This window comes from Mustela nivalis (assembly GCF_964662115.1).
Source record: "Mustela nivalis genome assembly, chromosome: 2".
NCBI classification, from domain to species: domain Eukaryota; kingdom Metazoa; phylum Chordata; class Mammalia; order Carnivora; family Mustelidae; genus Mustela; species Mustela nivalis.
Window position 1 is genome coordinate 152,919,569 of NC_139021.1, and position 25,578 is coordinate 152,945,146.

The following is a 25,578-nucleotide window of genomic DNA, read 5'->3' on the forward strand; positions in this document are numbered from 1 at the left end:
TTGCCACCTTGTTAAGCAGGTGGTATATTTCTTTATGTTGAGTAAAGATCCAACTGTAAGAAGTTAAATGAAAAGCTTCCCTGAACTGAGATTATACCCAGATAAAAGCTGTTTGGGTCAGCCACACCCTGAACACAAATCACCCAAGAGTACATCTCCTCCCAGAGTGACAGACGTTTCCTCTGGAGCTTAGAATTTTGAGACACCCAGGTTGGTAAAAATCATGTTACTTACTTTATTCAGTTGGGATGACCCAGTCCTTAATCCAGCCGCTGTTTGAGGTCAGCATTCAGGTCAGGTTGTATTGACTACCCCCTTTTTAATGTAAGTAACTCATAAGCTCCTAAAAGATAGAAACTTCCTAATTATTTATCTTAAATCCTAGAACAGAGCCTGGTACTGAATAGATCATCAGTAAGTATTTGATGAACAAATGTATAACTTTTTTGGTCATTTTCCCCAGTTGTCTAGGGGTCTGATAAGTTAGGAGGTTTTTCCTTCATTATTATTTAGCATATTGGCAAATTACAAAGGACTATGAATGCCTAAAGGAGACCTTCTCATTCCACTGCCATTTCCAATCAAATGAGACCCTATTCTGTTGCAGGATATATTGTAATTAGATTTTTTTTTTTCTTCCTTTGAGTGTCTGCTGCTTTCAGTTTTACATAGATGACTTTTGGAAGGGTTTTTGTGTCTAAAAGATGACCTGGCTTTCCTATGTTCTTTGGAGATTTCCATAAAAATAAAAAGCCAAGGATTTCTGAGGCACTTAACAACTTCTCAATAGAACCTTGGAAATTCTGTGTTTACTAAACTGATGGCTATAATATTGAGTAAGCCTCATCTTTTGTACCTTTTTGACATATCTCGACATAGATTCTTAAGATAACATTCAAAGACTTTTTTTATTTTTATTTTTTGATAATTGCATTTTTTTATTTTTTTGAGAGTTAGGGTTTTTTTGTTTTTTTTTATAAACATATAATGTATTTTTATCCTCAGTGGTACAGGTCTGTGAATCGCCAGGTTTACACACTTCACAGCACTCACCATAGCACATACCCTCCCCAATGTCCATAACCCCACCCTTTTCTTTTTTAAAGAGAGAGAGCACAGAGGGAGAAGCAGACTCCCCGCTGAGCAGGGAGTGCAATGCGGGGCTCCATCCCGGGACCCTGAGTTCATGATCTGAGCCGAAGGCAGACGTTTAATGGACTGAGCCACCCAGGCACCCCTCAAAGACTTTTATTATCTTAGTAGTTTGCAACCTGCCTTCACATTAGAATCACCTGGAGAGCATTTTAAAAATATGCATGGATGAAACCTGGGTGGCTCAGTTGGTTAAGCATCCGACTCTTGATTTTGGCTCAGATCATAATCTCAGGGTCTTAAGATCAACTACTCCCCGCCCCCGCCCCTTAGGCTCCACACACTACTGGGAATCAGCTTGGGATTTTCTCTCCCTCACTTGCCCCTCCCCTCCCCCATACACACACACTTTCTCAAATAAATAAGTTTTTAAAGATTTTTAATTTACTTGAGAGAGTAAGAGAGCGCATGAGCAGAGGGAGAGGGAGTAGCAGATTCCCCTGCTGAAACAGGGAGCCCAACCCAGGGAATCATGACCTTAGCCCCAAGGCAGACACTGTGTTGGTTAAAACACTGCCACCCAGGCCCGCCTAAATAAGTACATCTTTAAAAAAATACATGGATGAATGCCTGGCTCTGCCCAAGACCAGTAAGACCACAAATTTCTAGAAGGATGAGGCCTGAAATAAGGGATTATTTCATGATAAGAGTACAGATTCATGAGAAAAGTTTGGGCTTTAGAGACCATAACTGTGAAATTTTCATTTTACCTCTAGTAAGCAGCAAAATGTGATTTTGGACTTAAATTCTGAGGCTATCCATTCTCATTTATAAAATGAGAATATCCAGGGTCCCTGGGTGGCTCAGTCAGTTCAGCATCTGCCTTCAGTTCTGGTTGTGATCTTGGGGTCCTGGGATGGAGCCCCCTGTCAGGCTCTCTGCTCAACAGGGAGTCTGCTTTTCCCTCTCCCACTCCCTCTGTGCTCTCTCTCCCTCTCTCTCAGACAAATAAATCTTTTTTAAGAAAATGAGAATATCCTACCTTGCAGGCTTATATCAAATGAGAGCACATGTAAGCACTTTATTTTTTTATTTTTGTTTTTAAGATTTTTTTTTTTTACAGAGATCACAAGTAGGCAGAGAGGCAGTCAGAGAGAAAGAGAGGGAAGCAGGCTCACTGCTGAGCAGAGAGCTGATCTGGGGCTCCATCACAGGACCCTGAGACCATGACCTGAGCTGAAGGCAGAGGCTTAACCCGCTGAGCCACTCAGGTGCCCCATGTAAGCACTTTATAAACAAAATGCTATTCATGTGTTAGGCATATAGAAAATACTTAAGATTCTCCTGTAATCAACCGGTGTGGCAATACTCCCCCTGTACCGCCAAAACCTTCATATTTACTGTCATCTTAATGTGGGTTGGCCCTGCATACAAATCGAACACAAAGATACTTGATTGATTCATTGGAGGAATATGGATAAGCCCAACAGATTAAAATGTGTCAGCCTACTAGGGTTCATAGTTCTTGCAATGAATTTGGCTTCTCCCTAATTAGTTTTTAGGTGGCAGTTTTTGAGGGATAGAATTTAGCTCAGAAACCTGCCCATATGTTTATTTCTCTGATGAAGGTTTTATCCTTGAGAAGATTAAGGAAGTATGTGTAACACATATATTTTTCTGTTGCTTCTAGGTTTAAAGTTGGGTATTTGGTAGTGAATAAGTATTTGTATTTATTGAATTTGTATGGTAAATATTGACTGCCTCCATATATCCAGTACCATTCTAGGTCCTTGGTATCTATAGTGAGCATAACCAAAAATGCTCATATGGAGCTTAAATTCTAGTGGAGATTGTGTTTAATTATAAAATGGATTGTGTGCATAGTCTATACTACTTATTCTTTCAGAATATTCTTATTCTTAATGGCAGCATATTAATAGCTGAAGTCGAATTGCCTTGTCCTTTGTGGATAAATTGGTTTAGCAATTGTTCGTTTATCTTGATGAATTTTATTGCAGTATTTGTAGGTGGAAAGTATATATATAATGTTTTGATTGCCTTTCATTCTTAAACTTATTCAAACCTTTTTAATTGCTGTGGGTAAACAGTTTCTGAGAGTAGTGGGAAAGGGGGTTGATTTTCTATTTTCATGAGTGATTTGAGATCACAAATCATTGCCCTGAAATTATAAGCATTTATAAACTCAGACGCTTTATATCATTATTCCGTCACCATCTATTTTCTTGATTTCGCTTATGTTGGATTATGTAGGATTAAATGTATGGAGAATACAGAGAATATTGTAACAAACTGCAGGAATGGGCTTTATGTTTGAAACCTGGTCCTGCTGAGTTTTGCTTCTGGAAATTTGACTTATGTCTGTAAGTCTTACAGTAAACACTCGGGAATTTCTTGAGGTTGTTTTGCATCACTTGCTTGTACCTGGGAGTAGGCAAGGCACTTAGCCAGTGTTCCAGAACAGTCATATGGGAGGGAAAACGGAGAGAAGAATCTCTTCCTGCTCATCTCCTGCAGTGGCAAAGTGAGTTAGAATCCTCACTCTGTGTTACCAACCACAGATGCACTTCCCTTTGGAGGATGTAGACTATTCTGATTGGAACATATACCATATTATCTTCAGATTTATACAATCATTTCTTAGTTTCCATTAAAGCAGTTTCTCATTTTGTTAGTTGGCATCTTTTCCTCGGTGACATCAGTATCCCATTTTGACAACTACAGACCAATACCTAGAATTAAAAACCATAGCAATTAATTATATTTACTTCTATTTGTATGTTAAAAGTGGAAACATTATAGAAAAAGTCCCCTTTGAGCATACTCATTAGTTCCATATCTTCTCTCCATCCCTATGGCACCATCGTAAATGGATTTAACTTCTTCCCGTCTCCTTTGTTTAATGCTTTTATGTATAGCGTATATATAAAATAGTTTTGTTTTTTTCTAAAATTTAAATATATCAGCTACAATTTGCTTTTTAAAATACTGAGTTCTGTGATACTCAAGAGAACATATATATATACTGTGATACTCAAGGAATATATAATATTCATTGGATTGACATATTTTTTCATCTATTCCCCTGGTTATGATACTTAGGTCCTTATTTTCTCTTTATCAGCTCTCCTTATAATTTGACTTTGATTCCATTTTATTGTCCTTAGCTCTACTAAAAATATACTAAAGGTCACTAATAATTTATTTTTCCTTTAAGATTTTATTTTAGAGTGAGAGCTGGGCGGGTGGGGGACAGAGGGAGAGGGAGACTATTAAGCAGGCTCCTCGCTGAGCATGGAGCCCAGTGTGGGGCTTGATCTCACGTCCCTGAGATCATGACTTGAGTGGAAATCAAGAGTTGGAAGCTTAATCAACTGAGCCACCCAGGTGCCCTGTAAAGGTCACCAGTAATTTCTTAACCAGTAAAGCTAATGCCTTTTTTGCTTGGTCCTCATATCCGTGACATATATTTCATGAAGATGAAGCTGATGATTGCCACCCCCTACGTTCTTGAAAATATATTACACCATACTATTTCTCGATCTTTGGCTTTTCTCCCTCTCATATATTACCTTACCTTTACTCCCTTCAATCATGTAAGTATGGGTTAAGCCTCAGCACTTAACATTTCTCTGAGTGTACCCACTTTCTATTTCACTTTATTTTTTTTTATTTTTTTTTAAGATTTTTATTTGTCAGAGAGAGCAAGCAAGCACAGGCAGACAGAGTGGCAGGCAGAGGGAGAAGCAGGCTCCCTGCCGAGCAAGGAGCCCCATGTGGGACTTGATCCCAGGACGCTAGGATCATGACCTGAGCCTAAGGCAGCTGCTTAAGCAACTGAGCCACCTACGTGTCCCTCTGTTTCACTTTCACCTCTATTTGAATAACTCCCAGATGTGTGTCTTTATTCCTGACCACATTCCCATTTTTCACTGTCTCTTTCCTAGCTGGCTAATAGACATTTCCATTTTGTATATACATGGTATTATTAACACCCTAACATATCTAAAACTAAACTGATATTTCCCTGGTTTTTACTTTTCTTTTGGATTTTGATTAGACCATCCTGAAGTCCACCAACCATGAAATTTTTTTTTTCTTTTTCCCTCCAAATTCACTCATCGAATATTACAGATTCTTTTTTTCTCTGGTTGTACTTTTTCTCTTCCAGTTTGACTTATAGTACCAGAATTGGCCAAGGCATGATTTTAATCATCCCGTTATTCACTATTATGTTTATAATCATCCCATTTCCATTGCCAGTCTGTACATCACCTATAGGATAAAATATAAACTTTCAAGACTTTAATTAAGGGAATTATATCTATTAACGTAATTCATCCTCAACCTACCTTAATCATACTCCTCTGCATTCCACTACATTGCCCTCTGGATATATCCTGTGCTTTCTTTTTAAAGATTTTATTTATTTAGAGAGATCATGTGTGCATGCGCGTAGAGGAAGAGGGAGAGAAGAGACCCTCAAGCCGACTCCCTGCCGAGCACAGAGCGCCATCTGGACCTTGATCCCAGAACCCTTAGATCATGTCCTGAGCTGAAACCAAGAATTAGATTGCTTAATTGACTGAGCCACTCAGACACCCTGATATCCTATGCTTTCTTTTCCTTATTTTTGTTTTAGGTGACTTCCTCCCTTTTAACACCTGGCTAATTCTTTTTTTTTTTTTTTTTTTTAAGATTTTATTTATTTATTTGACAGAGAGAGAGAGAGATCACAAGTAGGCAGAGAGGCAGGCAGAGGGGGGGGGGGAGCAGGCTCACTGCTGAGCAGAGAGCTCAGTGTGGGGCTCGATCCCAGGACCCTGAGATCATGACCTGAGCTGAAGGCAGGGGCTTAACCCACTGAGCCACCTAGGCGCCCCAACATCTGGCTAATTCTTAACCAATCTTAAGAATTCAGCTCAGATGTCACCTTGAAGCATTACATAGCCCCTTTGGACAGAATGAGTTGCTCCCCTCCTATGTTTCCATAGAATCTTTATACATTTATCATAGTAAATCACACTGTATTATAAATTTATAAATGCACCTGTCCCATGTCTCAGAGTCTTTTGCACAAACTCGTTACCACCACCACCATGCGCATTCACCTGGAAGTTCATTGAGAACAGAAACTGTTCCCTATTCCTTTTACCCACAAGAGCCTTGGAGTACATTGGAGACACTGTTGAATCTGTGCCTTTCTTTACATCCCTTATTACATATCAGTGCTTAGAATAATCTTGCAAAAACCATTTCAGACACAGAGTATGACTAGCACCAACTATCTTTTTAAAACTTTTCCTTTAAGAATGAGAACATAAATATCGGTTGCCCAGGACAAACTGATTTGTTCTCTGTCCTCTGAGCACAAAATGTTCTTTTTAGCATCTTGCCTTTCAAAGTTAAACCCATTCTTGACCCACTTCAGGTTCTGCCTCATTTACAAAACTTTTCTGGACATTTTAGGCAGAAATATTTTCCCCCTCTTCTCCAGACTTATGTAGCGATCCTTTACATGCCCTACATACATACATGACTCCTAACTCTTACATGATGAAAGTTTATAGGTTGATGAAAGATTGTAATATTTTTATGGCACAGTGGAATAGACTGGAAGGAATGTAAATCTCTGGTGAAAGCTCCTTATGACTGCTTAAAAGTACCTTAGCAAAAATGAAACAATTTCTTATACCAGTTCTAATGTCCTATGAAATAAATGGAAAATTTCTTGGAATTCACTATACATATGGCAGCATGGTATAGTGAAAATGCCAGTGTTTTGGTATTGAGGCCTAGGTTGCATCTGTACCTCTCTATGAGACATTGGGCAGATCACTTAACCTTTTGGGCTTTTGTTTACTTATTTAAAATGGAAATAATTATGCTTGCAGAATTATGAAGATCAGAGACAAAGTATATATGGCATGAATATATGCTTGATTGCTTTCATTGTGGTGTATATCCCTTCAGTTTTACCCTTTGGTAATGTGTCATGATTGTGGTTATATCTTTGTGAGGAATCTAGATAATTTTTTTTTTTAAGATTTCATTTATTTATTTGACAGGGAGAGAAATCACAAGTAGGCAGAGAGGCAGGCAGAGAGAGAGAGAGAAGGAAGCAGGCTCCCTGCTGAGCAGAGAGCCCGATGCGGGACTCGATCCCAGGACCCTGAAATCATGACCTGCATGGAAGGCAGAGGCTTAACCCACTGAGCCACCGAGGCGCCCAGAATCTAGATACTTTTAACTTCCATTCCACTTGGGTGAAGAGACATATAAAGGGATGAACAGACATAGAAAGGGATTTTTAGTTTTCTTCATGGTATAGTTCCTGTTCCAGAATACATGAGATGTGACACTTTTTTAATCCTGAGACAAAACAAGCAGCGTGCAGTTCTTCCCATTGCTAAATGGGGCCTTTTTTACATTAACCAGAGAATGGATCTCTAAAGCATATCCTGAATTAAGGAGTGCTTGTTCTCTTTACTTAAAACAGTCCTGCAAATACATTGTTAAGGCGCCATATATAATACAACAGCAGTAATTTAGAGCTTGTTTCATTGTTCTCTCTCCTGCCTCCCGGATTTCTTCTACTCTGATGCACCCGTTTTCATCAAAGTGGTCTCTTAAGACAGGAGCCTACCATCTCCCCCACCTTTCTAATAATCCAAATAGACACCTGTATTTGAATCTGTAAAGATAGACTTTACTGCCAGTTGTTTTATTAGATAGCCATACATATCTTATTTGGTAAATTTATGTGCTATTGAGAGACTATTTTATTGATAATTAAAGTTTCTTCCCCTTTAAAAAAATACTTTAAAAAAATAATCAGTGGATGACTCACAAATGAGCCCTATAAAATGAGGTTACATTTATCATCCATCCTTTTCTAACTGGTTTATAATATCTATATAGTATTTATGTAATAGGTTTATCTTAAAACCTGCTCCAACCATGTTGGTCTTCTTATTGGCCATGACCATATGCTCACTTCTGTCTCTAAGCTTGTTTATGCTGTTTTTCTTATTTAGAATACCCTTTTTATTCCCAGTTCACCTTGAATTCTCATTCTTTTTTCATGAAACATCTCAGCTCTTTCATCCTGTGTTTCTTATTGTCATCATCACATTTCTGTATTACGGTGTCTGACATATTTTCTTGGCACTTAGGGTATTCCTTGTGGCATCAGATAACAAATATACTTAGTTGATACTCATGTTGATTTAAGAGGAGACATTAAGGCTATACATTTATGTTAAGGAATAAGTAATATTCTTTGGATTCATCTAGTTCTTTTTTCTTATCTTCATTTTATAGTAATAGTGGTTTGTTCCTTTAACTTCTGAGCCAGTTGTGATAATTCCCAGATTTCCATTTACTTTATAAAGTAATGTGCCCCATCTTGGCAGCTGGGAAGGTGTGGAAGTAAACAGTGTGTATATCAGCCAGCAGGAGGCATTTAGAGAAGCTAGTAAGGGGCACCTGAGTGGCTCAGTCAGTTAAGCATCTGCCTTTGGCTCAGGTCATGATCTTGGGGTCTTACCAGGGAGTCTGCTTGTCTCTCTCCCTCTGGCCCTTCCCTCACAACACATGCTTGCTTTCTCCTCTCTCTCTCATAAATGGGTAAAACTTTAAAAAAAGAAAAGAAAAGCTAGTAGAAAGAAAAGACAGTGGAAGAAAATGAATTGAGAGGACTTAAAGGAGTATCTTAAGCAATGGTGGTGGCCTGTTGAAAAATTTGGGAGGATGATTAGGAATCCAGGACTTTTTCAACTGAATAAGAGGGTGCCAGGCAGGATTGCTATATGTGCAAAAAAAAAAAAAAAAATTTTTTTTTAAAGATTTTATTTATTTATTTGACAGACAGAGATCACAAGTAGGCAGAGAGGCAGGCAGGGAGAGAGAGGAGGAAGCAGGCTCCCCTCTGAGCAGAGAGCCCGATTCGGGGCTTGATCCACCTGAGCCAAAGGCAGAGGCTTTAACCCGCTGAGCCACCCAGGCACCCCTATATGTGCAAATTTAAGTAACAGAGTGTATCCATAAAATCTAGCTAGGCATAGATGTAAAGGTGACACCACCTTTCTCTTCTTTATCAGTGCCATTATTGCTATGTTCATTTGGTCAATTGGAGAGGTGCAGAGGGAGAGAGAGAAACTTCAGTAGAAGTTTCAGCACAGAGTGGGATCCCCCCAAACCCCATCCCTCCCAGGGGCTTGCTGTCAAAACCTAGAGAACATGACCTGAGGTGAAATTAAGAGTCAGAAGCTTAACTGCTGCCAGGCAATTCTTAAGCAGTTTCATGATAACTTGTTTAATCCTTTACAGTAAGGGATCTTAACATTAAACCTTTTTTATGCAGAGAACTATTTTGGCAGACTGTGGGTTCCTGCTCAGAATGTTTTGAAAGAATGAAACAAAATAATATAGTATCAGAAATGAAACCAGTTATGTTGAACTGTAGCAGATCGACATATTAAAAATCTGACGTAGTAATATGAGCTTTAACAGCTTAAAATACAAGCTCTGTTGGTTGGTCTGAGAACTAAATTTAAATTAGCAATGAGCTAAATGTTCTTTTGAGATATGCACATCTAGCTATAAAGTAATATGAAAATTTCTGGTCACTGTACTAATTTCTAGTTGCTGTACTGCTAGTATTACTCTGGTTTGCTTACATTTATCATTGGAAGAAATTAAATTTTATTTAGAGGTTAGCAAAAACCATATGTAATTTCTTTCCGCATCCAAATTTGCCAAACTCCGTAAATTTTCATGGACCTCAGATTAAGAACCCCTGCTTTATAATACAAGAGATTCTGTCATTACACCTATAGTAAGTGATGAGCAGGAATTTGAACTCCAGCAGTCTGGCTCCAAAGTCCAGGTTCTTTACTCAGAACATCCTGAAATCACGTAGTCTTTCCCCCAAATTTAGCTAGCTCTTTCGGGGGGGGGGGGGAGTGCTGCTTAAGCATTTTATTTACTATTTAAATTAAAAACAAAATAATTTTAAAAGTTTGCATTGAGTGTAAAATGGAATTTTATTTCTGTATTATGGTAAGTCGAGGAGGTTTACAAAGGAAATAAAGAAGGAAAAAGGAAAGAAGGATGGCTAGAGCAGATTCTCCAACTTGAGGTATTGTGATCACTTATCAGCAGGTGGTCAAAAACTAAAATGTCAACAGTTCCTCAAAAAAATCAAAAATAGAAATACCATATATAATCCATAGTGCCACTTATGGTTGTATATACCTCAAAAAATTGAAAGCAGTATCTCAAAGAAATGTTTGTATACCCATGTTCATAGCAGCTAAATATGGAAGCAACCCAAGTATCTGTTGACCAGTGAACAGATAAGAACAATGGAATATTATTCAGCTTTAAAAAGGAAGGATATTCTGCAATATGCTACAACTTGGATAAACCTTGAGGACAATATGCTAAGTGAAATAAGCCAGTCACAAGACAAATACTGGATGATTCCATTTATATGAGGTACTTAGAATAGTCAAAACCATAAAGACACTCTAATGGTGGTCGAGGGGAAGAGAGTGGGGAGTTGTTTAACAGGTACAGAATTTCAGTTTTATAAGATGAAAAGAGCTAGAAGATGGATGAATATGATGATTGCACAACACTGTGAATGTATTTTTTCTTAAGATTTTATTTATTTGACAGAGAAAAGGAGAGAGAGCACAAGTAGGGGGAGTGGCAGAGGGAGAGGGAGAAACAGACTCCCTGTTGAGCAGGGAGCCCAATGAGGGACTTGATCCCAGGACCCTGAGATCATGACCTAAGCCGAAGGCAGATGTTTAACCTACAGAGCCACCCAGGCACCTAAACATATCTAATACCACTAAACTATACACTTAAAAATGGTTAAGATGTAAATTTTATATGTATTTTACCACACTAAAAAAGAAAAATAATTAAGCTTTTTTTGGGGGGAGAACAAAATTTTAAAATGTAATTTCAAGTCCTACTCCCAAAAGTTTCTGATTCTGTATGGTCTTCAGTAGGACCTGAGAATTTGCATTTCTAATAAGTTCTCAGATGACATTTGTGCATCACATTGAGCAGATTGGAGGATGGAAGGGGGACCGGGGATCACTTAAAGAGAAACTTAGAGTTTGGTCAGAAATTATAACCTCTGGGGTGCCTGGGTGGCTCAGTGGATTAAAGCCTCTGCCTTCAGCTCAGGTCATGATCTCAGGGTCCTGGGATGGAACCCCGCATCGGGCTTTCTGCTCTGCGGGGAGCCTGCTTCCTCTTCTCTCTCTGCCTGCCTCTCTGCCTACTTGTGATCTCTGTCTGTCAAATAAATAAGTAAAATCTTAAAAAAAAAAAATTATAACCTCTTCTTGAGTATGGACTTTGAAACGTTTTTAGCTTTGTTCTTTGAAATGGGAAACAGCCAGTTATTCTCACTTATTAGGATATTCAGAATACATCCCATAAATTACAACATTAAAATTATAGTAACCTGACGGGACGCCTGGGTGGCTCAGTTGGTTAAGCAGCTGCCTTCGGCTCAGGTCATGATCCCAGCGTCCTGGGATCGAGTCCCACATCAGGCTCCTTGCTCAGCAGGGAGCCTGCTTCTCCCTCTGCCTCTGCCTGCCATTCTGTCTGTCTGTGCTTGCTCTCTCCCCCTCTCTCTCTGAGGGGGAGAATAAAATCTAAAAAAAAAAAAAAAAATTTATAAAATCTAAAAATTTATAATTATAAAATCTTAAAAAATATTATAGTAACTTGAATTAAAGTGGAATTGTTATATTGACCCTAAAATGCAAATATTATGGCATCATCAGTAAAAATCTTTAATTTCAAAATCTTGGGGTTTATCTTTGTTGTTTGTTTTTATCTAAGAAAAGCTTGAAAACTCAAAGTACTTGCAGTGGGAATTAGGTTTATTTAAGACTTTTCTGTCCAAGTTTTAGTCAATAGGAAACAAAGCTGTTGACGAAAAATACTGTGTGTACTTATAAAAGCTGTTCGGAGTTCACATCATATGATTGTTCTGGGGCTGTCTCTTATATCTAGTTTTTCACACTCGATCAAGTTTGGGTTGTACATGGTGGGGAATGTGCCCCAAACTGACTAAACTTGAAAAGAAAAAAAAAGAAACAAGTATAGGTTTATGTAAGTGAACAGTGCAGAAGTATATTTAGCTTTAAGCACAGCTTGATCCCTGTCTCAAAACAATCAGTTTCTATCTTTCAGCTTCCTCTGGGTTCTTTAGGCTCCACGTGGTGGTTCTCCTGGCAGTAATAGCCTTACACTTTCGTTTAGCTTCACACTTTTTCCTTCAAGCTCATTAGAAAAAAGAAAGTCTGTTTACCAGCTTTCCCAGCAAAAATTCCAAGATTCATTCTGGTAAAACCAGCTTCATGGGCCAAATCTTCAATCACTGTAATTTGGGGGTGGGATATGCCCTTAAACCAATCTAAGGATTACTTTTCCTGGAGCTGGGGATGGGGGAGGACTAACTGCCTAAACCACATACAGGACTGATATTAGAGGGAAGGGTGGTTTTTCCATGAAAAGCATGGGATACTGTTTGTTCTTAGAAGGGAAGAGAAATCGTGGTGTTCATTAAACCCCAAGTTTCTTCTCTGTCCTCCATTATGAGATCTTGAGAAACTGTAAACCCATCATTTCCAGTCACCTCTTTCTCTCTAAAAGGAGGGAAGTGGGGAATTAGGGAATAAATAGCCCAAATAGATGGCACCAACAGGGGAGTAGGGTATGGGGAAGGAAAGAGGGAGAGCATAATTATAAGGCCTTCTCAGCTGATGTCCCTGGTCATTCTCTCAGAAGTTTTTAAAAAATGAGGGAAGAAAGGATTCATAAACTTATATATTTTGTTCCCTCCCCTGTTTTCCAGCCCTGAAGACTAGTAACTCTGTCTTATAGGCTCTTTGCCTAAAAATATTTATTTGACCATTTTTATATGCTTTAAATTAATTTGCCATGTGCTTGGCCCTTTTATCAAAGACTAACGTTCTTTACATATTAGGTAGATTAAACTCATTTATCTAGTAAGGTTGTAACCAGGTAATAAATTCTTTAAAACTTAACATTTTCTGTACTGATACTTATATTTTTTTTAAAAAATAGCAGTTATTTCTAACTTAAACACATCCAGTAAACGTCTCCTTCATACGTTTTTTATAAGATTTTTATTTATTTCATTATTTATTTTGAGAGAGCGAGAGAGACAGATTGAGAGAGAGCATGAGAGGGAAGGTCAGAGGGAGAAGCAGACTCCCCAGAGAGCTGGGAGCCCGATGCGGGACTCGATCCCAGGACTCTGGGACGGTGACCTGAGCCGAAGGCAGTTGTTCAACCAACTGAGCCACCCAGGTGCCCTCCTTCATACATTTTGCTTTCACCAACCTCTACTTTTTTTTTTTCCACCTGCCATTTTTCTTTTTCTTTTTTTTAAAGAATTTATTTCATTATTAGAGAGGACCTGTGAGCCAGTGGGAGGAAGGGCAGATGGGAGAGAGAGGGATAAGCAGAGTTGATGCTGAGCATGGAGCCCTACACGGGGCTCTATCTTACAACCCTAAATCTCGACCTGAGCCCAAACCAGGAGTGGGATGCTTAACCGAATGAGCCACCCAGGTACCCCTCACCTACCAGTTTTCTATACCAGCTGTTCTCAGACTTTACCTCAGGATCACCTTCACAGAAATCAAGGCACTCCTCCAGAGTTTGTGATTCACTAGCTCTGGGGTTGAATTAGAGAATTGCAGGATACCAACTGATGCTGAAGCTGCTGGTCCAGGAAACATTGTTTCAAGAATCTCTGTCATCAGGGGCGCCTGGGTGGCTCAGTGGGTTAAATCCTCTGCTTTCGGCTCAGGTCATGATCCCAGGGTCCTGGGATCTAGCCCCGCATCGGGCTCTCTGCTCTGCCTGCCTCTCTGCCTACTTGTGATCTCTGTCTGTCAAATAAATAAATAAAATCTTAAAAAAAAAATCTCTGTAATCACCTGCCCCTGACTCTGCTCATTTCTATCACTCCTCTCGGAAGCCTTCTCTAGTCTATCCAAATTGATCCCTCAACTTCTTAAAATGGATATACCTATGGTAATTTCACTGGATCCTTAAATCTGTTATCTCCTAGATGTGGCCCTAATTAAGTTACAGGATTTTCCAAATAGATACAATGATCCCTTTATTTTATTTGTGCAACAACATGGACCCAGCGAATAGTCAGTAAATGTTGCTGGCAACATGTGTACTATTAGAAAATTCTATTACATATTTATCATATCTAAACTGTAATTTTTAGATGAAGTAATTTGGTGTTGTCAGAAGTTTAATTTTTTTTTTAAGATTTTATTTATTTATTTGACAGAGAGAAATCACAAGTAGATGGAGAGGCAGGCAGAGAGAGAGAGGGAAGCAGGCTCCCTGCTGAGCAGAGAGCCCAATGCGGGACTCGATCCCAGGACCCTGAGATCATGACCTGAGCCGAAGGCAGCAGCTTAACCCACTGAGCCACCCAGGCGCCCCAGAAGTTTAATATTTGATCTCAAATGACTGTCATCAGATTAACGTGTAATGATGAATAAAGAGAAAATGGATATGCTAAATTGGTGGATTTGAGAATATTGCTATCAATAAGGTTTCTTTTAGTATTTCTTCTATAAGATAATTTCAGTTAATCTGTAATGAGCATTAGCTTCAAAACCCAAATTTGTAAACTGTATACTATCACTGTGAATCAAACAATGAAAGCAAGGTTATTTGTATTAGCCTTTTTTTTTTTTAAGATTTTATTTATTTGACAGAAATACAGTGAGAGAGGGAACACAAGCCATGGGAGAGGGAGAAGAGAAGCAGGCTTCCTGCTTAGCAGGGAGACTGATGGGGGCCTCAATCCTAGGACCCTGGGATCATGACCTGAGCAGAAGGGAGACACTTAAGAACTGAGCCACCCAGGTGCCTTGTATTAGCACTTCTTATTGGACTTAACTCCTAGTAAGTTTCCATAAAAATCATATGGAAAATAAATAACCATTCAACTATCTTACCTGCCGTAGTTGTGAAATTAGAAGAAATACCTAAAATGCTTTAAATGTCAGTTGAGTACCTTCTAAAAAGTAAAACTATAGGGGCGCCTGGGTGGCTCAGTGGGCTAAAGCCTCTGCCTTCGGCTCAGGTCATGATCTCAGGGTCCTGGGATCGAGTCCCGCATCGGGCTCTCCGCTTAGCGGGGAGCCTGCTTCCTCCTCTCCCTCTCTGTGCCTGCCTCTCAGCCTACTTGTCATCTCTGTCTGTCAAATAAATAAATAAAATCTTTAAAAAAAAAAAAAAAGTAAAACTATAAAAAGCGTTCAGGGGTATACTGATGTTACCTTTGAAATGAATCAAAAAAGAAAATGGATTGATGAAAGAATATGTAGTAAAGTACATACAAAGCAAAATGACAAGAATTACAGAATTTTAGATATTGAGAATACGGGTAGTCACTGAACATGCTTTCAGCTTTTTTCTTGAAAGTTTGAAATTTTTCATAATAAAATTTTGCGAAAAATAACCTTAATACTGACTAGAATTTATGGGGAATATAGCTTTACAAGTATTTGCATTAGATTGAAATATGAAACTGCCATTTACATAAGTTAAAAACAGACAAATACAGGCAATTTCATTTGGTTCAACCTAGTTAAAGTTATTCTGAGTAGATATATTTTTACAGTTAATTTTTTTCCTGATGACTAAAATTAACTTTATTCAGTTCACCTTAATACTGACTAGTAATGCTAACCTAGACATACTTAGCTACATATGCTCATTGTTGAAATGAAAAACTTAGAACCTAGAAAGTGTCTAGGTATTCTGCTTATATATTGTTACCAAAACTATATATCTCATATCCCAGAGGTATACAAATACATTTACAAAATTACCTCATTTGTGGGTCACATATATACTAAGACTTAAGTTAACTAAGTCTGTTTGCTCTCTACTTTGCCAATTCAAGTTTTGTGGATATCTTCATAGATTATTTAGTTATATACCAGTCATACCATGGATGGTGATGATGGTTGCACAGCAATATGAATGCACTTCATGCTACTGAACTACTCTTAAAAATGGTTAAAGTAGTAAATTTTAAGATTTAAAAGATGAAGAGGAGGAGGGGACACTTGGATAACCATAGGATAGTATGAGAGCCCAGACAGCTTGGCTGAGGTGGGTCAGAGTGCTAAAGAAACCTACCTACCTACCTACTTACCTACCTGCCTACCTACTGGCTTTACCTAAGTCATATGAAACCTGACTGAATTTGAAAGCTGAGTAATTCACAATTTTGGATGTTGTTACTATGAATTCAGTTAAGCTTTTTTCCCTGTTCTGATGGGAAAATCTCAGTTGGAACACACAATTAAAATTTATGTTGTTCGGGGCGCCTGGGTGGCTTTAAGCCGCTGGGTTAAGTGGGTTAAGCCGCTGCCTTCGGCTCAGATCATGATCTCAGGGTCCTGGGATCGAGTCCTGCATCGGGCTCTCTGCTCAGCAGGGAGCCTATTCCCTCTCTCTCTCTCTGCCTGCCTCTCCGTCTGCTTGTGATTTCTCTCTGTCAAATAAATAAATAAAATCTTTAAAAAAAAAAAATTTATGTTGTTCTACAAGGACTGGAGACTTCGAGTATCTATAGTACCTGATTATATAGTCTTTCCCATTGAGCATAGTTAAGCTGGTTGTTCTAACAGAAGCCACTTATCTAATTAAATGAAAAATACACAGTAGGTAACAGGCTTTAATTAGCAGTTTCCAGTTGTACAAACTTTAATAGAGGGGAGAGTGAATGGTCTCACTGAGTTAAATTGGATTTGCCCTAGTGGAGATTAGTGTCATACCTTTTGTCACTTGGGAGAAAAAAATAAAGAACTGGAACCTAATCCCACAAGAACAATTTAGACTTCGTGAGGCACTTTTTTTTTTTTTTCTTTTAGGGTTTCCTGGGTGGCTCAGGACTTGATTTCATCTTAGGGTTGTGGGATCAAGTCCCTTATCGGGATCTGTGCTCAGTAGGGAGTCTGCTGGAGATTCCCTTTCTCTGGGAGGGGGAAGGAGAATGAGTGTGTGTACAGGTGGGAGGGGGGTGGAAAGAGGAAGAGGGAAAGCATCTTAAGCAAACTTCCCACTGAGCACTGAGCCAAATCAAGAGTTAGATGGTTAACCAACTGAACCATCCAGGTGTCCCTATGAAGTACTCTTAAAAGCAAAATGGGAAAAATGTTTTAAAATTAACCATCTCAATAGAATTTTAATATAAGCAGTGAAGATTTTTAATATAAGAGTTGAGACTTCTAGATTTCAAATATAATACAATTCCACAGAAAAGGATAACCACTCATACCTGTAATGGAAACATTCAGGCCCAAATGTACCATAGCACTATACTAAAATAGTTGATCCTGATGTCTTCATTCCTTCCCTTTGTGCTCTTTTCAAAAACTTAATAATCTTTCTCTCTTCTCATAATTACTCTTTACCAGAAAGAGAAATGTTTTTTTTTCCTCAGTTGAAAATGGAATGAGACCATAGTGAAATTATTTGTGTGGTTGAAAATGGAATGAGACCATAGTGAAATTATTTGTGTAATACTTGAGTTTTCCACATTGAAGAGGTTAAGAGGTTAATGCATTGAAATGGGGAAAATTCTGAATTTCACATATTCCTATGCTTACCATTCCTCAAAGAATGATTAGGTCTTATAAAACAAAAGCAGCTTGAGGGTTGTCATTTTGGGCTCTGATTCATAAGAGAGTGAAGAATTATTAGAAAGATGGAGGAAATTACATAAAAGCAAAATTCAGAAAACAATAGATTCTTCAGAAGAATACCAGAAAAAGCAGAAAAAGAAGAAACTGCTCTATTGGAAATGTATTGATTGTTTTGCCTCCTTAGTAATGTATTGATTGTTTTGCCTCCTTTGGTATTTAAATGTAAAGTAGAGTTTCTATAATATAAAATAGTAGGCTCATCCCATTAAGTTAGAGCTACAGTGGAAAGAAGACTGGGGTCTTAAAAGTAACATCATTATTTCTCTTTTAATTTACAGAAGTTGCTGGGTGTGTTTTGCCACTGATGAAGACGATAGAACAGCTGAATGGGTGAGACCATGCAGGTGCAGAGGATCTACAAAATGGGTTCACCAGGCTTGTCTGCAGCGCTGGGTAGATGAAAAACAAAGAGGAAACAGTACAGCCAGAGTGGCATGTCCTCAGTGCAATGCTGAATACTTAATAGTTTTTCCAAAGTTGGGTAAGCACCTTAAAAACAACAGATATATGTGATGTTATTTTACATAACTATGGTCTCAGATTTATTTTAAAGTGACCCATCTGTTTGCTTCTTTGTAAATTTCTTTTTTTGTTTTCTCTCTAATTGTTATTTTTTTAACAGTTTACATTATCTTTAATATATCCTCAAATCCACCCATTTGTGTGTTAAATGTTTTTATTTTGGTTGAGTGGCTAAGAAACTTGGACATCTGATTCAGTGGATAAAATCAAAAAACAAAGCTATAATAAAAAAGCTGACCAAAAGAGCCTTATTCTGTGGCAACCATTGATGTAGGAGAAAGAAAACAACAATGTGTTCTTCTGATATTTATTCTTAATTCTTCTATTAAGGAATAAAAGTAGGAAAGTTAAAGACTTAATAGTGTTAATCTCATCTTTGGAATCCAATTTATGTGGTTGTCCTTCATGAAAACTGCTTTCTTCTTTCAGCAACTTGGCAGGCAAGGAATAACCAAAGATCTTTTAGAATGGAGCTAGCATTAAAAAAAAAGTAGAGCACACTGTTTAAAGGAAGCTGTAACTAAGAATGATACTTAGTTACCGTGTTCTATTATAGCCATGTGATTATGAACTGGTGTCTGTTTGGTGTTTATGCCATACCAGTTGTTAAACATTTTTAATGCCACCCTTGACTATAATCAAGAGATCTTTGAAGGCACTTTGGTTTCTGGGAAGGTCAAAGAATGACTTTCATAGGGAAGAGAGTTCAAGGAGAAATTTGAAATAATTATTAGATGTATGTTTTCTAGGTGCTATACTGAAATGAGCCCTCTTTTAAAAAAAAAAAAAAAGCTACATAAATGCAGATAATGAAGTGCTTTTCTAATGTGAGACAGTTAATAATAAGGGCAAACAAAATTTCCTTTGTCCATATTTCTCTAGCATAATTCATAAGGAATATGAAAGAAGAAATAATAGCTTCTTGGGAAAGTAGAGAAAGTACTATTTCTCAAATATTTAGAATTTGTGGACCACATGATGGGTCTTCATGTACACCACGGATTTTAGATAAAGACAAAGTAATCCAAAAGTTGACCCTTGAACAACATAGTGGTTAGGGACACTGATGACCACCCCCCCCCGCCCACACAGTTAAAATTTCACCTACAGCGGGTTGCCTGGATGGCTCAGTTAAGCATCTGACTCTTGATTTCCACTCAAGTCATCCTCTCAGGGTTGTGAAATTGAGCCCTTTGTCTGCTCCATGCTGAGCAGGGAGCCTTTTTGAGATTCTCTCCACCCTCCGCCCCTCCCCACTTGTGTGGGCTCACTGTCTCTTAAAAAATAAAAATATTAAAAATTCACTTATAGTTTTTGACCCCCCCTAAAACTTATCTACTAATAGCCTTACCACTAATATAAATGTTGATTCATACATAGTTTATATATTATATTATGATATACTGTATTCTTACAATAAGGTAAGCTAGAAAAATGAAAATGTTAAAATCATAAGAGAGGGGCCCCTGGGTGGCTCAGTCAATTAAGTGTCTGCCTTTGGCTCAAGTCATGATCTCAGGGTCCTGGGATTGAGCCCCACATCAGGCTCCCTATTCGGCAGGGATTCTGCTTCTTCCTCTCCCTCTCTCCCCTGCTCCTGCTCTTGCTCATGCTTTCTCTCCCTCTCAAGTATAATAAAATCTTTTTTAAAAATCGTAAGAGAAAATACATTTATAGCTCTGTACTGATTTTTTTTTAAAGATTTTATTTATTCATTTATTTGTCAGAGAGAGAGCAAGCGAGCGCACGAGCAGGCAGAGTGGCAGGCAGAGGCTGAGAGAGAAGCAGGCTCCCTGCCAAGCAAGGAGCCTGATGCGGGTCTCGATGCCAGGACCATGGGATCATGACCTGAGCTGAAGGCAGTGGCTTAACCGACTGAGCCACCCAGGCATCCCAATAATACGATACTGATATTATTTTTTTAAAAATCCACATATAAGTAGAGCCACACAGATCAAACCATGTTGTCGAAGAGTCAACTATAATATTAAAGCAGTATTCTAAAATAATTTAAACATGAGGAAAAGCAATTACTGCTGCATTCTTTCACCACACTAATACCTAGCTCATTAAAGTCAAAGGTTTCCTATTTAACTGCTTCTTTTCCTACCCTTTAATTCCACTGATAATTCAACTTTTCAGCTGTAGGTTTTTGAGAATAGCAGCAAGTACAAGATGATTAGACATTTTTATATGTTTAAATGGATGCATACAGAAATTACTGCAAGAATTCTCACTGAAAATTACATACATTGTTAGATGAGGCACTGAGTTGACAAATGAATTGCACTCAACAGTGAGGCTGAATATTTCATTTTGGAAGATGGCAGTGGGTAAATCTGTCCTTTTGGTTTTCAGTTCTAGGAAATAAATTTTTAGGTTTAGTGTGGTATTATGATTTTTAGGTATACCTAATACTAAGACATTGTGGTTTTTGTTTTTGTTTTTAGCAAAGGAAGAAAATGGGTTGGTGTTGAAAAGGTCAGACTATTTGGTTAAGCCATTTATATCATGATTTGGTCTTTATATTTTATCTTTTTTTTTTTTTTTAAGATTTTATTCATTTTAGAGAATGTGCATGTGCTTGTGAGCAGGGAGGAGGGACAGAGGGAGGAGGAAGAGAATCTTAGGCAGACACCACACCCATCATGGAGCCCGACACAGGGCTCTATCTTACAAACCTGAGATCATGACCTGACCCGAAATGAAGATTCAGGTGAGCCTCGTAGGCATCCCTTCCAAGCAGTTTTTAACACTGACTCAAGAACACAAAACTTATTGTCAAATGCCAGCTGTTGTCTGTAGATGAAACCATGTGTGAGTTAGCTTTCAGGTACTATACTCTTTCTTATAACACAAATGGCTAGTGCTCTTGGCCCTGATCCCAGTATACCTTTTCAAATCAAGTTCAAAAGTAATTGTTGGTTAAAAGGAAATCCCTTCTCTATAGCATGGTTTCACTGATGATCAGTTAAAAGTTGCATGTATTTCTTGATTTACATATTATGTAAATGCCAAGAGTTGATTCATACTCCTTAGACATAGGATGTACTGCGATGTCATTTGATGATAGACTTTTGCAAGCAGATTGTTCTATTTTAGCATATTCATGATTAATTTTGCACTGGCCATTTATACCTGTTTTTTTAAAAATAAGTTGAAGCTTCTTTGACTCAGTTTTTAATCTTTGTTTTCAGACAAAATTCATAATTCAGGCTTTGATTGCAGGCTGGAGTGGTTGAAAATTTTGTGAACGCTTCAGTGGCTTGTCCCTGTTTTATAAAATTTCAGTCCCTGTTTAATAATGTGTTACAGTACAGTAGGAACAAGGAGGTGCAAACTAATCCTAATTCACTGGTCACAGCCCATTTCTAGATCACACTATTTTCACTCTGATACACCATTTATCATTTAAGACATTCTGAATTAAAAGTGTTCCTAGAACTTTCAGTCTTCAGTGAACATTTGAGGCATTGATTATCTTTCTTAAGTTTAGGATTTAACACATGATAGTATTAACAAAATATGTGTTTAACCAATGTAAACAACTCACATGATATGAAGGTTTATTGGCTGAAACAGAGTCCCCTGTTAACTATTCTTGTAGAGTTATGTGTGACCCTGGAAACATAACAATTAACTTAAAAGGATTTTCTGGAAATTCATTATTTTACTTTTCAAATTTGGGAAATGTTTGTGATCAAAATTTTTATTACGTTTTCATCAAATTGTTTGCATAGAGCAGTTACTAGATTGCCAGGGACTACCTTTGGTCTCCAGACAACACATGAGAGACACTGGCTAAACAAAGGAATACAAGATAAGAGCATATCCAGAGAGGAAGAGGTGATGGTTAACATTCAGTGGGATGATCTCTGTGTAGCAAATATTTTAAGTTTTATATGGATTTAAACTCAGTCTGGTTTAGTAGCTGCCAAATCTGAGTCTTTTCTAGTACTTAATAGGGTCAGAACGGAGGGGTGGTGTTTGTTAATTATTGATAGGGAATATATTGTGCTCAGTTAGGAAAAACTTAGTGGACTCTTCAGATTTTCATTCTTCTCACTTTGTCACCCATCTTAGTGTTTGTTTTCTTCTTTCTGCTAGAGAGTTAGGCCAGTTGCATGTATGCAACTAATTAAAAAACTCAGTGTCCTCTAAGGACCAGCAGCATTGGAATCATCTGAGAACTGTTAGGAAGGAAAAACTTTAACCCCTCCTCCCATCCCCTGTTTAAATCAAAATCTGTTTTTTTGTGAGATCATCAGATAAGTTATATACATGTTAAATTTAAGAAGCATTGCTTTAAAACATGAAGAGAATACCATCTGGAAAACATATGTCTTTTATTAAAAATAAAGCATTTTCATGAAGTTTAAGATCAGATAGTAGCCTTGGTTAACCAAACAGAAGAATTCAAAGGAGAAAGTCTCAAGGACAGAGTTCTTGATTCCCAAGAGTAGCAGGGACTGATTCTCATTAGCTTTTTTTTCTTTAATTTCTTTCAGCCATATTTTGTAGTTTTCAATGAATAGGTCTTTTGCTTTGTTAAATTTATTCCTAAGTATTTCACTTTTTTTCTACTTTTTGTAAATGGATTTTTTTCATAATTTTATTTTTAGATTGCTTTATTGTGAGTATATACTACACAATTGATTTTTGTATTTTTTTTACTTTATTTTTATTTATTTTTTATTTTTTTAATTTTAATTTTTTATTTTTTATAAACATATATTTTTATCCCCAGGGGTATGATTTTTGTATTTTAATCTCATGTCCTGAAACTATGCTGAACTCTTTTAATGGTTCTGATAGTTTTTAAGGATTTTCTATATACAGGATCATGTTATCTGTCAATGTAGTTTTACTTCCTCTTTCCTGGTCTTGACGCTTTTATTTCATTCTCTTGCCTAATTGCTCTGGCTGTAACCACCAGTCCATCAATGGAAGTAGTTAAGACAGACATCCTTGTCTTTTTTTTTTTTTTTTTTTTTAAGATTTTATTTATTTATTTGACAGAGAGAGATCACAGTAGACAGAGAGGCAGGCAGAGAGAGAGAGAGAGAGGGAAGCAGGGCTCCCTGCTGAGCAGAGAGCCCGATGCGGGACTCGATCCCAGGACCCTGAGATCATGACCTGAGCCGAAGGCAGCGGCTTAACCCACTGAGCCAACCCAGGTGCCCTCCTTGTCTTATTTTAATCTTAGGAGAAAAACTGTCATTTGCTATTATGTTATCTCTGAGTTTTTGATATGGCTTTTATCAGGTTGAGAATGTTTCCTTTGTTACTCTTTTGTTGAGTGTTTTTACATACAAGAATAAATACTTTTTCTCAATCTATTGAGATGATCATGTGGTTTTTGTTCATTATTATGGTGTGTTACACTGATTTTCATATGTTAAACCAACTTTACATTCATGGGACACATTCCATTTAACCATGGTATTTAATACATTTTAGATGTTGCTGGATTTGGTTTGCTAGTACTTTGTTGAGGATTTTTCTGTCGGTAGTCATAATGGATATTGGCCAGTGGTTTTCTTGTGATTTTTTTCACTGGTTTTGGTATTGGGGTAATAACTGGCCTCATAGATTGAGTTGGGAAGTGATCTGTCTTTTTTTTTTTTTTTTGGAAAGAGTTTGTAAATGATTGGTTGTTAATTCTTTAAATGTTTGGTGGCATTGAAGCTGTATGGTCCTGGTATTATAGGAAATTTTTGGAGTAATTATTCAATCTTTTTACTTGTTATAAAGGTCTGTTCAGATTTTCTGTTACTTCTTGAGTCAGTTTCAGTAGTTTGTGTCTTTTAACAAATTTGCTGATTTCATCTAGATTATCTAATTTGCTGGCCTATGATTGTAGTAGTCCCTTATAATACTTTTTATTCCTATATGGTTAGTATTAATTTGCCCACTTTCATTCATAATTTTAGTAATTTGAATCTTTTTTTTTCTTTTTTCTTGGTCAGTCTAGCTAAAGGTTTGTCAGTTTTGATCTTTTTAAAGACCCAAATTTTGGCTTCATTGATTTCTTTTTCTTCATTTTTCCATTTTATATTTCATTTATTTCCACACTAGTCTTTATTATTTCCTTCTTTCTGCTTGGTTTGGATTTAGTTTGCTTTTCTTTTCTAGTTTCCTAAGGTAGAAGGTTAGGTTATTGGTTTGAGTTTTTGTTTTTTTTAGTAGACTTTTGAAAAATATATTTTATTAATTTATGACAGAGAGAGATAGCAAGAGAGGGAACACAGCTTGGGAGAGCTGAAGACAGAGAAGCAGTCTCAGGGAGCCTGATATGGGGCTCAATCCCAGGTCACTGGAATCATGACCTGAGCTGAAGGCAGACGCTTAATAGCTGAGCCACCCAGGTGCCCAAGTTTTAGATTTTAGAGCAGTTTTAGGTTCACAGCAAAATTGAGAGGAAGGTACAGAAATAGCCTGTATAGTCCCTGCTTAATCATATGCATAGCCTTCTCCATTATCAACATCCTTCACTAAAGTGATAGATTTGTCATAATTGATGAACTTATGTTGACACGTCATTATCATCCAAAGTCCGTAGTTTACATTAGGATTCAGTCATTGGTTGTATATTCTATGGATATAGACAAATGTATAATGACATAATCCACCATTATAGTATAACACATAGTATTTTTATTCCACTGAAAATCCTCTGCGCTCCACATATTCATCCCTATGAATGACCTGTCAACCTAACCCTTCCTAACCCCTGTCAACCACTGATCTTTGTACTACCTAACCCCTGTCAACCACTTTGTACTATCTTTGTACTATCTCCATATTTTTGCCTTTTTCAGAATGCTATATAATTGTAATTATACAAAATGCAGTGTTTTCAGATTGGGGCTTTTTTCACTTAGTAATATATGTATGTATATAAAATATTTATAGAATTTCTCCATGTCTTTCATGCCTTGATAGTTCATTTCGTTTTAACACTGAGGAATCTTCCACTCTCTGGATATACACAATTTATTTATCCATTCACCTTCTAAAGCAAGTTTTTGTGTAGACATGGATTTTCATTTTTTTTTTTAGGTAAATACCAAGGAGCATAATTGCTAGATCATATGGTAAGAGTATGTTTAGTTTTATAAGAAACTGC

The 25,578-nt window shown here is 37.4% G+C and overlaps 1 protein-coding gene across 1 annotated transcript in view; it reads left to right on the forward strand.

Moving 5' to 3' along the window:
• Nucleotides 1-25,578, forward strand: part of MARCHF5 (membrane associated ring-CH-type finger 5) — a 52,235-nt gene that overhangs the window by 1,233 nt on the left and 25,424 nt on the right. Inside the window, exon 2 of the mRNA XM_082721969.1 lies at nucleotides 18,206-18,408. Coding sequence (XP_082578095.1) covers nucleotides 18,206-18,408 — 203 coding nt within the window. The remainder of the gene's footprint in view (nucleotides 1-18,205; nucleotides 18,409-25,578) is intronic.